Genomic DNA, 14,016 nt, shown 5'->3' on the forward strand with positions numbered 1-14,016 from the left:
CTTTTTCATAGAGAAGATGATTCGTTATTCTTCCTCTAAAATGTGCAAAGAAAACTGTAATTTGTAATTTATGCACTTTTTTCACCTTGGTTTATCAAGCCTAATCAAATTTTTGTGCATTGATACAGTCTAATGTATCTCACAGGGTTTATTTTTAGCGTCCCAGAGTCTGATATGCAAGTCACAATGATTTCATTCGAAACGTATATTAAAAGTTGCATTCCTCTATGTTACCTGTATATCCAGATGGACAGAGACAAACATAACCACGCCCAAGCTGTTGGCAGGTTCCACTATTATGGCAAGGGTTTAAAAAACATTCATGGAAAACCTACCGGATGGCAAAAAAGAAATCTATCAGAGACAAAACACTCAATCACTTCAAAGCAATCCTGACTAGGGAGTTTGATGTTTGCAGTGTTACGTTCCTGTTTCTGGGTGAGTTCACGCAATGCTAGCTGGACTGTTGCCTGCATCATGTTGGTGCCTGCCACGTTGGACATATATGATATATATTATCCTTAAGTGATGCTCTAGTAAGTGTTTTCAAATGCTGCCTTCATGTTAGAAACCATTTGAGGTGTTTTTTTTTTGTTTTTTTTTGTTTTTTTTTAATTTTTTTTTTAACGTTTATTTATTTTTGAGACAGAGAGAGACAGAGCATGAACGGGGGAGGGTCAGAGAGAGGGAGACACAGAATCCGAAGCAGGCTCCAGGCTCTGAGCTGTCAGCACAGAGCCCAACGCGGGGCTCGAACTCACGGACCGCGAGATCATGACCTGAGCCGAAGTCGGCCGCTTAACCGACTGAGCCACCCAGGCGCCCCTGAGGTGTTTTTAAAGTACACAGGATAGGGCTCCCACCCAGACCAGCTAAATCAGAACCTCTGGAGGTTGGGGATCTGTGCATCATTGTTTTTTAAATTTGGCCAGAGGATTCTAATACTTCTCCAGGGTTGGTAGTCACTTCTCTGGTTATTATTACAAATTTCTATGTCTGCTGGGCTCAGTTTCAAATGTGGCTTATGAAGCCCTGACAAGTTTGGACGAGACTGCAGAAACTTGAAATAAGAAATACAACCTTAGTATCCTCCTTAAAAATACTTAGAGCCAAAGAATTTATCATGACATTGGGCAAGGTCTATTCAGAGTAATGGCTAAATCTACCAAACAATTTATCTAGTTATGTTCATGAGCTCTATCTCTTAATTTTTAAAAAACTATACCTTATTCCAATAAACAATCTCTTTTTTTCTCTGACAAAAATTTTAAATAATTTTCATGAGAGTTGAGTAACTCTTCCTGCCAATCAGAAAAAAGGCCTTTGGCTAAACCAAATGCCCCTTACTCAAATGATGGGTTATGCTTGTGATAAGTGTTAGTTATTAGTGAATTTAGAGGTTTCCCTTACCCACACATTCTCTATGCCAGACATTGCTGGGGAAAATTCCCAATTTTTGGTACTCAGAATTTCTGATACTGCATTTTTTAAAGTTCTTATTAGAAGTCACAAGTAAATACTATTATTCATTGATAATATCCATGAGACGATTACTTAAGGTTTCAAATCTGGCAATTTCCCCGAGTGTGGCATGTAAAATGACATCATGTTTTCCAAACATTCCACTGGAGAAGATTCTAGAAGTATAAAAGGGACTTGCCTGACTGCTGACTTCATAGTTCTTTTTGATATGTCCAGGAGAAGTAAGGGGCACTACACTTTCCTCTGCTGCTGAGAAAGTTGAACTAAAACCTAATAAGATTAATAAGAAAACATTAGATTTTCCAATTAGTGTGCCGTAGATATTGCCAGTAAGTAGACTCTACCTAAATATGATAGTCAATATTCTGGTTATCAAAGTGGGTAAAGTCACACATATTTTGTTTTAGTAACAGTAAAAAAGAGACCATATAGATGGATGGCATATATAACTAAATCCTAGACTCTTAGAGAGAGATGTGGAAGTTATCAAGTTCAATGCTCCCAAAATAAGAATCTTTGAGTCACTGTCATCAAAAAGCCCCCCAAAGGACAATTTAGCAAGTCCCGACACCTACATCCACTGAGAATAGTAATATTCGGAATCACGGCTACCACAAGACAAACACAAGTCTCCAACATGCGCGATTACGTAAGAAATGAAGAGTATCTTCTTACTGGAGCAGTCGGTGATCGATCCGGCACCGGAGGAGGCTGTAGTTCCATAAAAGGGACAAGATAAGCAGAAGGACTTCCCTGGATTGGGTTGGTAGTAGTCTCGAGGACACGGGTAACAGGGTGTTAATCCAGAACGAGAGAATTCTCCTACTGGACAAGGTACTGCACGGGTAAAAACAAAGCATTTGTGAGTCGGAAGCAACATGCTCTATTTTGAAAAGAAGTACATCAACCTTCAGTCATAAGAAAGCTATTGAATTGTGAAAATATTCTCTTGCACATATCTACTGCTTGCACTATGCTATCACCCAAACATTCTGTTGTTTCCCCCCTCTCTTAACAACACACATTAACTCAATAAAAATTTGAATTGACCTTGTAATATTGTATTCTGATTTTTCTACTTTACATTATATCCTAAGCATTTCCCAAATCATCCTCCAACTTGCTAACCAGCATGGTTTTTAAGAAAAGAAAAATATATGCCATTGACAGACCATAAACGATCTAACATTTCCTCTACTACTGGCCATTTAGGTTGCTTTTCTTTGTTAGCTATTATAAATATTGCTGATGTGAAATTTGCTACATAAACTTATGTATACAGCTCTCATTATTTCCTTGGGATAACAGTTGAATCTGAACAGCTGAATTTGAGTCGTTGAATCTATAGATCTAAAGATAATGGAAAATGTAAAGCCATTAATACAGAATGTCAAATCCTTAACAAAATAAATACATAAAAAAGATTCTAACTTACAGCCCCATCAGTAGTGTATGGAATTGCTCTTACTACGCACTCATCACTACTGATAATGATCACTTAAGTATTTTTTCAATTTGAAAGTGAAAATGGAATTGCACTGTTATTTGAATTTACATTTTGATGATGATTTAAGTTGCTTTTTTCATGTTATTAGATATTTTATTTCTCCTGTATAGTTATCCATGATTTATGGTATTTATGGGGAAGGGTTTTTTGTTTTTTTTTTTTTTTACTTTTAAACCTCTTAATGTCATTTTGTGTTAGACATGCTTTTTATAAACAACATCCAGTTGAATATTGTCATTTATCCAAATCTTGCTAATTGGTGGGACGGTAACCAAACAAGAAATAGCTTCAAATATGACATGAACTTGCATTTTCTTCAATAAATTTTGGTTGCATTTGGCAGAGGGAAGATGGGGCAGACTAGCCACGACTAAATCTTTGGGTTGGGATTTTAGATTGTGACCCAAAGATGAATTCATCCAGAGCATGTTCTTATGTGAACTGACTGGTGTCATGTGCATGAGTCCTAAAACCATTACAAACTGAGGAAACCACTAAAATTATCAAGACGTGTCTGCATAAATTTAAATATAGAAGAACACAAGGAAGTAGCTTTGGGGAATCTCAGCATACTTTCCATTTAGGTTTTGGGTTTTTGTTAATAAAAATCAGTACGGCAGAAATAACTAGCAATATGACTGAAAAATTTAGAAATGCACTTGAAGCTCAACGGAGCAGGATATTCTGGGTAATGGCATCTCTTTTTTATTGGTATGACTATAAACATTAAATAAGCAATAAAGCATTTGCGGTCATCTCAAGAGGTTTAGGTCAAAGTTTTTAAGCAGAAACAGCCAGTCACATCTTTTGCAAAAGTGCTCCTTTACACATCCTCTGACAAAAAGTCAGGAATCAAATCAAGAGATGGCAGAAGATATCATAGATATTAATGCTTATTTAGAAACAAATATTCTCAATACATTTGTTATATTAAAACTTTAAATTGTAAGTATCTTAGTGAAACAAGATACTTGTTATAACAAAAACATTTGTATATTAAAACTTCAAACTATAAATACCTTTGCTCACCAAGAATAAATTAATCTATTCTTTGTTGCTAGATCTCAGAGTTCTAGACAGGGCTTTGCACAAACATATTATAAAGTTGCTGAGTTTAAAATGGGTTTTCTGAATGTCAAGTTTCCAAAAAAATTATCATCTATTTGGAAAAGGTACCTCCAAACAGCTAATCACAGTAGTTAATTGGAGGCATGGATCTTCCACCAATAAAGGTATAAAACTCTGCTTCAGAGGATATATGAGTGTGTATGATAAGGTAAAAATATAAATTCTGTCAGTGAAACCAAGATGCTGTGATGAATTAAACTGTTTTGCACATACATTTTTTTCAGCACCTTACCTTCAAAAGAAAAAAAGACTACACCCCTAGAAACTGACAGCATGCCAAAAATTATACTCATATGCAATAATAATAAAATCTTAAGATTAAAAATCAGCAAGTCAGTTGGCTTTTCAAAACAGTGATGTTTATATTTTGCTTTTTTTTTAACGTTTATTGACTTATTTGAGAGACAGTGAGAAAGTGCAAATGGGGGAGTGGCAGAGAGAGGAGAGGCAGAACCCCAAGCAGGCTCTGTGTTGCCAGCGTAGAGCCTGACAAGGGGCTTGAACTGACAAAACGGCAAGATCATGACCTGAGCTGAAACCAAGAATGAGATGCTTAACCAACCGAGTCACCCAGGTGCCCCTATACTTTGCTTTTTGGCACAGAAAATGTGAATTTTCATGTGAAAATGAGCTTAAATTATATTCCAAAGGGAGACAGTTGTCATCAGAAATATACTTTCCAGGAGTGGACAGTCAGTACTTAATATATTATTGATACATATAGTAAATATACATATATATATGTTGTAAGTATACATATACACATATAGCATATGTAAATGTAAACATAACATACATAACAATAGCATTATATGTAGTATACAATACAGTATTAAATATACACACATGCGCCTATACACAGGCAGTTCCTCATGGTCTAATTTTGTAAGAAGAAAGGGGAAAAAGTTTCATTTTGAATCTTGGTCAAAGCAGCTGTGGTTTCTGAGTCAAGAAAAATGGGACAAGATCCTTTTAACCTCTTCTACTGGAGACAGAGAGAAATCTAAGTACGCCAAAAGTGATATTAAAATAGAATTAAAAATAGTGCATTGAAGTGACCTGAAAAATATAATCCCACATGTCTGTTCCCTGATGGTGTTAAGGATAACACAGACAGCCCTGGATCCAAGTGAATTTTGCATTTTAAATGGTTTTCCTGGGGCGCCTGGGTGGCTCAGTCAGTTGAGCTTGAGGTCAGGCAGGCTCTTAGTCAGCTCAGGTCATGATCTCTTGGTTCATGGGATCAAGCCCACTGCAGGCCTGCAGCAAAGAGCCTGCTTGGGATTCTATCTCTTTCTCTCTCTCTCTCTGCCCCTCTCCCACTTGTATGTGAGCGCACGCGCTCTCACTCTGTCTCTCTCAAAATAAATAAACTTAAAAAAATATGAAATAAAATAAATGGCTTTCCTAAAACAAATTCAGGGGTCAGAGACTCTTATCCTAAGCTTCCTTCTAACTTCATTCTATGGGGCCGGGGTAAGAAATATCATCCTGGTTCAGCAGTAATCTTTCCTTTTCCTATAGGACCATATGTAAACAACACCATCACCAAAAAAAATCATTTGTGGGACTTATTCTTCTGATAAAAGTCTAAGTAATTTTTAATTTTTTAATTTTTATTTTTTAAAGTTTATTTATTTTGTGTGTAAGAGAGAGAGCTTGAGCCAGACTCCATGCTGCCAGCACAGAGTCTGATGTGGGGCTCGAACCCGCAAACCATGAGACCATGACCTGAGCCGAAACCCAAGAGTTGGATGCTTAACTGACTGAGCCACCCAGGCATCCCTGAAAGTCATTTTTAAAAAATGAAAAATTTCAGACTCTTCAGTTTGTAGCCACCGACCTAAGGATATTTAATATTCTAAGTGGTGATAAAACATGAAATGCATGAAATATATATTACTTTAATACAGTAATATACTTAAAAATAACTTTAAATTCAACATGCTAAAGAATGCAAAAAGTAATACTTTAGTAAAAGAGTAGGTAAACCATAAACATATACCTAAAAATAAATCACTATAGAATGATAAAAATAAGGAAGGGAGGAAGGAAGGAGCTTAAAACTAAGACAAATATATATGAGACTATTTTAGAAATCATACACATGTTAAGTTTAAAGTAAAACGGTATTTATTTAACACCACAGAAGAATGTTGAGTTCAGCTCTGCCTAACTCACTTATGACAAACAGAATGTGGTTAAAACTTATGCTGGGGATATTAGGAGAAATATGGCAGTTACCAGAAGTTTAATTAGAGACTTTCTGGGAATTATAATCACTTTATTGCAATAATTTGGTATTAGACAAACCTCAAGGCTTATTTGGGAAGCTAAAAGGAAAAATCGTCAGATATGAATTTGTTTCACTGTAAAGATCCTAGTTACTTTTGTGGTTGGAGGGAGTGAGGGAGAAAAAGAGAATTTTTTACTGTAGACTTTCTTCCAAAACTCATTTGTATATTGACCAAAAAAAAAAAAAAAAAGTCCTTAGTAGATCTATTTCAACCATAATGTGAAGCCTGATTTGCTTTTTTTTTAAAATTTTTTTTTAACATTTATTTATTTTTGAGACAGAGAGAGAGACAGAGCATGAACAGGGGAGGGGCAGAGAGAGAGGGAGACACAGAATCTGAAACAGGCTCCAGGCTCTGAGCTGTCAGCACAGAGCCCGACGCGGGGCTCGAACTCACAGACCGTGAGATCATGACCTGAGCCGAAGTCGGATGCTTAACCGACCAAGCCACCCAGGCACCCCCTGATTTGCTTTTTAATAAAAAAAAGAATCCTCAAAGCTGGTGTGATGTAACAGACATGGTGTATGAGTTTCAATTAGGTCCCCGTTAAATTCTCTTCTCTTCAGTGAAATATCAGGTTGATGAACGCTGCTTGCCCGGTTCCAAAGTTCTAACAGACTTTTCTATGTACTGTGATCCCACCTGACTGAGACGATTTAAACTGGTGAAACTGGCACAGTATATAAAACCTGTAATTATGGCATGCTTCCTGGTTTTCTCCCTGCAGCACCGTCTTATGAGGACTGCAGATCCTAAGATGTAATGCTGGACATTACAAAGGAATGTCCCAGCATCAAAGGAAAATGTCCTATACAGCTGTTGTCCAAAAATTTGTTTCTAATTGGATACAGATGTGTATTATTTACTAAGGGAGCAGTTTTTAAATTTTCAGATGGCCGTAGACCTTAGGTTTTTAAATAAGGGTGTAGAGAAAGTGGAGGATCCACAATTTTTAAAAAGCCATGTTTCAACCAGCATGCTTTTTCTGTTCCCAGTGATGCAGCAGAGGTAGGCCAGCGACTTTTTATTTTTAAACAAGTTTCATTGACTTTGCAAAGTACATGCATGGAGTTGGGAGTTCCTGGCAGCAGGGCTCTTAGCCTTAGGGTCATGGCCATTTTAAGTTTTCATTTTCAGTTTTGTTTGTATCTTCTAGTCTTTATGCTGTATTGGAAAACTGTACATGGTAGGGATGTTAGAAATATTTGAAAACTGGAGCCCTAATCTTTTTATTTCTGTTTAAACCAGTGGCTCTTGGGGCACCTGGGTGGCTCAATTGGTTAAGCAACCGACTCTTGGTTTTAGCTCAGGCTATGATCTCAATGTTCATGAGTTTGAGCCCTGCATGGGATTCTCTTTCTCCCTCTCTCTCTGCTCCTCCCCTGCTCATGCTGTGTCTCTCTCAAAATAAATAAATAAACTGAAAAACAAACAAACAAACAAACAAACAAACCAGTGGCTCTCAACATTTGGTCCCTGGACCAAGTAGAAGGAGCATCACTAATGAACTAGTTAGAAATGTAAATTTTCAGGCCCCACACCAGACCTGCTGACTTAAAAACTCTAAGGGTGGGGCCCTGCAATCTTCATTTTGAAGCCCTCCATGTTGACATGTGAGACCCAAAATTAGTCATACTCAACTTTTCCTGTTACTTTTTTTTTTAATGTTTTATTTTATTTTTTTAAGAGACAAGGACAGAGTGCAAGCAGGGGAGGGGCAGAGAGAGAGGGAGACAAGAATCCAAAGGTGGCTCAGGCTCTGAGCTGTCAGCACAGAGCCTGATGCGGGGTTTGAACCCACGAATGCGAGATCATGACCTGAGCCAAAGTCAGAAGCTCAACTGACTGAGCCACCCAGGTGCCCCCCTGTAACTTGTGAATCACTTGGGGAAGGGTATAGAACTTAAAAAGAACACCAGACAAGTTAAATCAGAATATTGGAGAGGAGATAGGGCTTCAGTATTTTTAAAATGTTGATGTAAATGTGCAGATGATTCCAAAGTACAGCCAGAGTGGATAACTGCTCACAAAAACCTTCAAACTATAGGAAATGAAATGTCATAATTCATTGAATGTCTTTTTAGAGTTTCAAGGAACATGAGACAGAACCTCACTTCATAAAGGAGGAAACTAAGTTCCTAGATGAGATATATTTCTACCCTATCATGGAGGCACATGTTTATTAATACTGAATCCTGAGACCAAGTCTTGCACCTTTTTTTGGGATCCTAAAGGCACGAGCACGGTGTTTGTGTTGCTGGTGTTTAGATTTAAGTGTTGACTGGCTGAATGAAAGGAAACTCTCCATGAAGAGACAGTCATTTACTTTCTTTGTGTGCAGTAGACATAACGGTTTTGCTGAAAACATTCCACTCCTCCAGGTATAGAACCTGTATCAGGTGTAAAGAAATAACAACTTCTAAGGCTTTGATTACCTCCACAAGCAGATATGTCCACGGCTCCTCTTTTCACAGTTGAAGTGTTTTCTGGACACGAGAGGCAGCTCCGGGAACCAAATGCTGGCTGGTAGCTGCCCAGTGGACACGATTCACACGTCTCAAGGCCATTTGATGAGTAAGTGCCTTGTTTGCACTGAGCTGAAGAGAAAAACGTAATATGGTTAGGAACAATTAAGCTATACAAAACTAGCACTTGGTAGGGTACGGTTTTCTGCCTTTTAATTTATTCAGGATACAATGAGGGACACAAAGAACTACATATAGACTGTATTTTAGACTGCCCCGTGCTTCTCTGTACTAGTAAGTTTTAGACTGATTTCTAGTTACTTTCGTTATTGCCTAGCATAGCCACCTAGAAAGTGCCAATAATTGTTTACTTTTTAATTTTTAAAGTTTATTTATTTTTGAGAGAGAGAGAGAGAGACCGAGCACAAATGGGAGAGGGGAAGAGAGAGAGGTGGACACAGAATCCGAAGCAGGCTCTGGGCTCTGAGCTGTCAGCACAGATCCTGATGCAGGGGTTGAACTCACGAGCCATGAGATCATGACCTGAGCTGAAGTCGGACACTTAACCAACCGAGCCACCCAGGCCCCTGCCAATAAATGGTTTTTGAGTGAAGTTAGAAATCCCATCTCAGAAAGGTACTGTCATAAGAACAAGTTGTACACAGGGGGACTTGGCCTTGTATAAGTTCTCAGCTTGTACGCTATTTCTGGAGTGACAGAAAACAAAACCTCGAATTGGGCTAGAACCTCATAATTACAGTGGTAACTTCATGGCTCTGAGAACTGGCCCTCTTCTGCCCTCCTACCTACAGACCCCATCTGAGGGCTGGCAGAGCAGAGAATAAAAGTAGTCTTAGCAAGAAGCCCAGAGAGATTAAGCAACTTTCTAAGATTCAAAGCAGTGGCTTTGTGGTAGGGCCAGAATCCTCAACCCCCAAGTACACCATCCATTCCTTCTGCCTTCGTCCTCTAAATGATGCTCATTTCCAGCACTGCTAATGTTTTTAGCACTTCTAATCACCTAGCGCAACTCTCACGTTTATATTTGTCATTCAGCAACCACATCTGCATTTGCAACAACAGTGAGGGGTGCAGGTCTGAAATTCCTTCTTCTAGGTGTAGCTTATTATAACTTTAACCATGAAAGAGAACATTCCCATCAGGAATGTTTATTGAGAATCACAATAAAATGTTTTTATAAAATCTTGAGATACTTTACCAGAAAGAATACATGCATCTGTACCTATAGTCATTAATTTCCAAGTAAATGGAGAGTTGATCTCATATCAAGTATCATTCTAATATGATTGCTAAGTGTTATGGAAGTCCTTGCCACCAATTAATGTGAGATTCACTAAAAAAAATCTGAGTTATTTGATAAATGTGGATTCGAATTATTGACAGTGGAATTTGACTTAGAGCAATAAAATGTTCCAAAGGGGAAAAAAATAGACTTCTTTAAAGTGAGGGAAACATTAAGATAAAAATTGAAAATCGAAAGACAAAAATAATCCTATCTGCCATTGAGACTTCATAACTGGAGATCAAATTCAGGCTTCTGGTCAAAATGTGCACTAAGCCATTACCTTTGCATTCTGAGCTGCTTCTAGAATGGGGATATTCAGTGTAAGTCCCTGCTGGACAGAGTTTGCACTCAAGTTGCCCTTCTTCATCTTGATAGGATCCCGTGAAGCAGCTTTCACAGACAGAATGCTTCAGGGAATAATAGGTTCCCAAAGGGCAATTGACTGAAAAGAAAACAAACAGGAAACACTGAATACAGTAAACTAGAAAAATGGAACATATTTGGGTTCTTTTTTCCTAAGGCACGAAAATAATTAAGCACGCTTCCAAGTACTACTGTTTATGTGTTAAATCTTATTGTCAGAGGTTTACTCACAAGATAAACCTTCCAGAAATGTATTTCTAGAAACCAAGAGTAGATTCTTTTTTGTTTAAGAAAATGCAAATTCTTATTGCCCAAGCTTCAGGCTTCCATGATAGGGGCTTTAAAGTGTGGATTAAAGAAGATCATCCCGGGAAACACAGAGCTAACAAAGAAAAGGCTGCTGAAAGAAAAGGATAAAACAACGCACATTTAGGTTAATTTGAGGCTTCAAGATCTGAAAAACAGTTCCTTAGCTGTTGCTCTGAATGGCTCCCTTATGAAATGGACTGCTTGTCCATTGCAGCATCATTTCTAGAAACAAAACCAGGAAAAGGCTGTGAGAGTAAAAGAGATGAGTTAAGCAGACCCCTGTCTCTGCCTACAGGAATTACTGTCCACTGAAGGCAAGTCCGAGGCATCCTCAGACTCAAGGGTTCCCAGGAAACAGGCCAATGTCAGGACCTTCCTTCCTTGGAGATCTGGTCTACTACTTGGCAGACTTGATGTGACTCAGGATTTCTGAGACCACAGTGGAATGTTAAGCCCACTAAAAGGCTGCTTGCAAACTTAGTATTTGCACAGAGAGGATATTTGAAATTAGCACCTAGAGGATTCTGATGTTAAAGTCTGTAAGAATTACCTGGGAACTCACTAAAAATTCAGAGTCCAAGGCTCTGCCCCCAAAGTGTCAGATGTATTAGATCTGGGACAGGACCTGAGTCAAGATGCATTTTGATAAGCACTTCAGATGCTGCTGCTACAGGCCGTCTCAAGACCACACTGAGAAATGCAGAACACTGGTCAAGGTGATTTCTAATTTTTATTCACAAGGTAGGGAGGAAACAAGAGCAGGCTCAGAATGACCGCTTTAGTGTGCTTTTGCTGGGCTGAATTGATCACCCAACTGAGCTCTGGGAAAAGCAATAAAAACTGCTGAGGAAGGTTTTCCATCCAGGAGGCAAGATCCCATGCCTACAGAGAGACTGGCACCAGACTCATGTCATTTGGTCCAGTTGAGTGTACAGAACCTGGTTAGAGGAGTTTCCAGTATCTATAAACAATCGGCTTACACGGGAAACAGGCTGGAATTGATCCAGACTGTGGCAGTCGGGGTTAGAAATTAAGGGGCTGGGGGTAAGGAGAATGAGGGATGGCTACTTAATGGTTATGAGATCTTCTTTGGAGGTGATGAAAATATTTTGGTAGCAGTGATGGCTGAACAACATCACGAATGTACTAAATACCAATGAACTTGTACACTTTCAAATGGCTGGTTTTATGCCATGCGAACTTGGCATTGGCTACCTGGGTGGGAATCTTAGCTACACCACTTACTGTCTTAAGGGGTAAGACTTACTAAGTGCCTAGCCTCTCTCTCTGGCTTCAGTTTTGCCATCCGTAAAATGTGCTTAATGATAATAGCACTTCGCAGAATTGGTAAACAGAATTAAACACGAGAGGTGCTCAGCCAGCCTATGGAAATGGCCCAAAAGTATTCGTTATTATTATTACTGGAGATGTTGTTGAAAGCTGTGAACTCTAAGGATCTGAGTCCCATACGTGAAATAGTTTTCTTGTCCTGAACAACAGTGGTTACTTAGACTCCTCAGACAGAATAGTAGTAAGGACCACACAGCAATAGCGAAATGTTTCATTTCAGTATCCCTGTATAGTTGTAAAACAGCTCTGTGCATCTCATCTGACCCACTATGCGCCAGGTACTTTGTATTGCAGGGAAAAGTCTTACCACACATCCGCCCTCTCAGCACTGAGCCTGGTCTGCAGAAAAGGAAAGCCTTTTCAGTCTCCAACGAATTGCTCTCGGCTACAAGCATGTCAGTTTCAAGCTGAAAGGAATACATGGGCTCCTCATTGAGGATCCTTTTCAGTTGATTTGTAATGGTTTCCAAAGTCATAATGAGTCGTTGCTGATTTTCCAGTTCAAGGGTATCATTTCTTTCACTGGGTAATGGCACACTAGCTGAGATAAAAACAAGATGAAATAAAACATAACACGGCACACACGGTGTTTCAGGAAACTGTTTGTAGTTAGTTCTTCAGCAAGAAGAAATGGCATATTTACAATCTTCCAGGAAAGATAAACTCAAACTCAGTCACTACTTACTGAACAACTAGTACGTGGACAATATTAGGAACAATGCAATTTGTTTAAATCCTTCTATTATATGCTGGATCTAGATTGTTTTTATGAAGTTCTCCCATGTAGCATGTTAAATTTCTGCAAGCTCTTGCTTTTTAAAAACATGCCTCAGTGTGTCATGTCAAAATGAATACAAAGAAGGCCACTTGTTGCTGCGAGAATCATAAAATGTATCTGTGATATTAAATTGAAAAGAATGACAAAATTTAGGGGACTGTGCTGTCCCTAGTTTTGGGTTCCAGGATTATTTCCTAAGAATGATAAGACATGGAAAATTTGCAAAATAGGTTTCCACACCTATTTTCAAGGTTTCCACACTTGAAATAGGTTTCAAGACTTCCCCACACTATTGTTTTTTCAAATAGACAGTCTATCCTTACCTGTGATGTTAAAAATTAACTTAATTTTGTGGTTAGATAACGGGGCGCTTCTTTTCATTCGTGAAGATCTGGCTTTGCTGGCACCTGAGGGTGTTTCTTGCACGGAGTCCAAGAAATCATCATAAGAGTAATCCAACCTATTAGCCGCGCCCCAGCCACCAGGCCCTAGACAGTTGGGGCAGAGAAACAAGATTCTACAGTTGCCTCTTTAGCAGCATTTAGATTTTAATGTTAAGCCACAAGTCAGATCGCCCTTGATTATTTCTTAAATTGTCCATAATGAACTGAATACAGGTTTCTTCTAGAACCTCATAGTTTTCATCTATAATTTTATAATTTTTAGGCACATCACTTTAAATTTAGATTACCAAAGAATTACACCAAAAAGAAGAAAGAAAAGTCTCAGTGGAGCTACCTATGCCCGTAAGCCATTCTATCTTTGAGCTAATAGTTAATTACTTCAGCTTTAGAGGTAAATAGGATGTGGGTGCAGAATTTTAATAAATTCCCATTTCCCTTCAGGGTTTGTTCCATTCTTTTAAAAAACGTTAATATCAGCTTTACGAACTTAATGCACATGAGCAGGTTTCCTTTTGTGGGGATTATTCAAGATAGCTGCATCATACTTTAGAGTGGGGTCAGTTTCTGAAGATAGCATGTAAGTTAAACGTGATGCAACCACGCTGGAGGATGTGACATGGAGACTTG

General features: G+C 38.5%; 1 protein-coding gene across 2 annotated transcripts in view; it reads right to left on the reverse strand.

Annotated features, from left to right (window-relative positions):
• SVEP1 (sushi, von Willebrand factor type A, EGF and pentraxin domain containing 1) overlaps nucleotides 1-14,016 on the reverse strand; it is a 201,326-nt gene that overhangs the window by 86,229 nt on the left and 101,081 nt on the right. For both annotated transcript variants that reach the window (XM_053908172.1, XM_019454226.2), the window contains exons 15-21: nucleotides 13,309-13,473; nucleotides 12,515-12,748; nucleotides 10,466-10,627; nucleotides 8,850-9,011; nucleotides 2,158-2,319; nucleotides 1,661-1,752; nucleotides 235-331 (exon numbers count right to left, since the gene is read on the reverse strand). In XM_053908172.1, coding sequence (XP_053764147.1) covers nucleotides 235-331; nucleotides 1,661-1,752; nucleotides 2,158-2,319; nucleotides 8,850-9,011; nucleotides 10,466-10,627; nucleotides 12,515-12,748; nucleotides 13,309-13,473 — 1,074 coding nt within the window. The remainder of the gene's footprint in view (nucleotides 1-234; nucleotides 332-1,660; nucleotides 1,753-2,157; nucleotides 2,320-8,849; nucleotides 9,012-10,465; nucleotides 10,628-12,514; nucleotides 12,749-13,308; nucleotides 13,474-14,016) is intronic.

The sequence above is a fragment of the Panthera pardus genome, unplaced genomic scaffold, assembly GCF_024362965.1.
Source record: "Panthera pardus isolate Hobbes unplaced genomic scaffold, ASM2436296v1 HiC_scaffold_20, whole genome shotgun sequence".
Taxonomy (NCBI): Eukaryota; Metazoa; Chordata; class Mammalia; order Carnivora; family Felidae; genus Panthera; species Panthera pardus.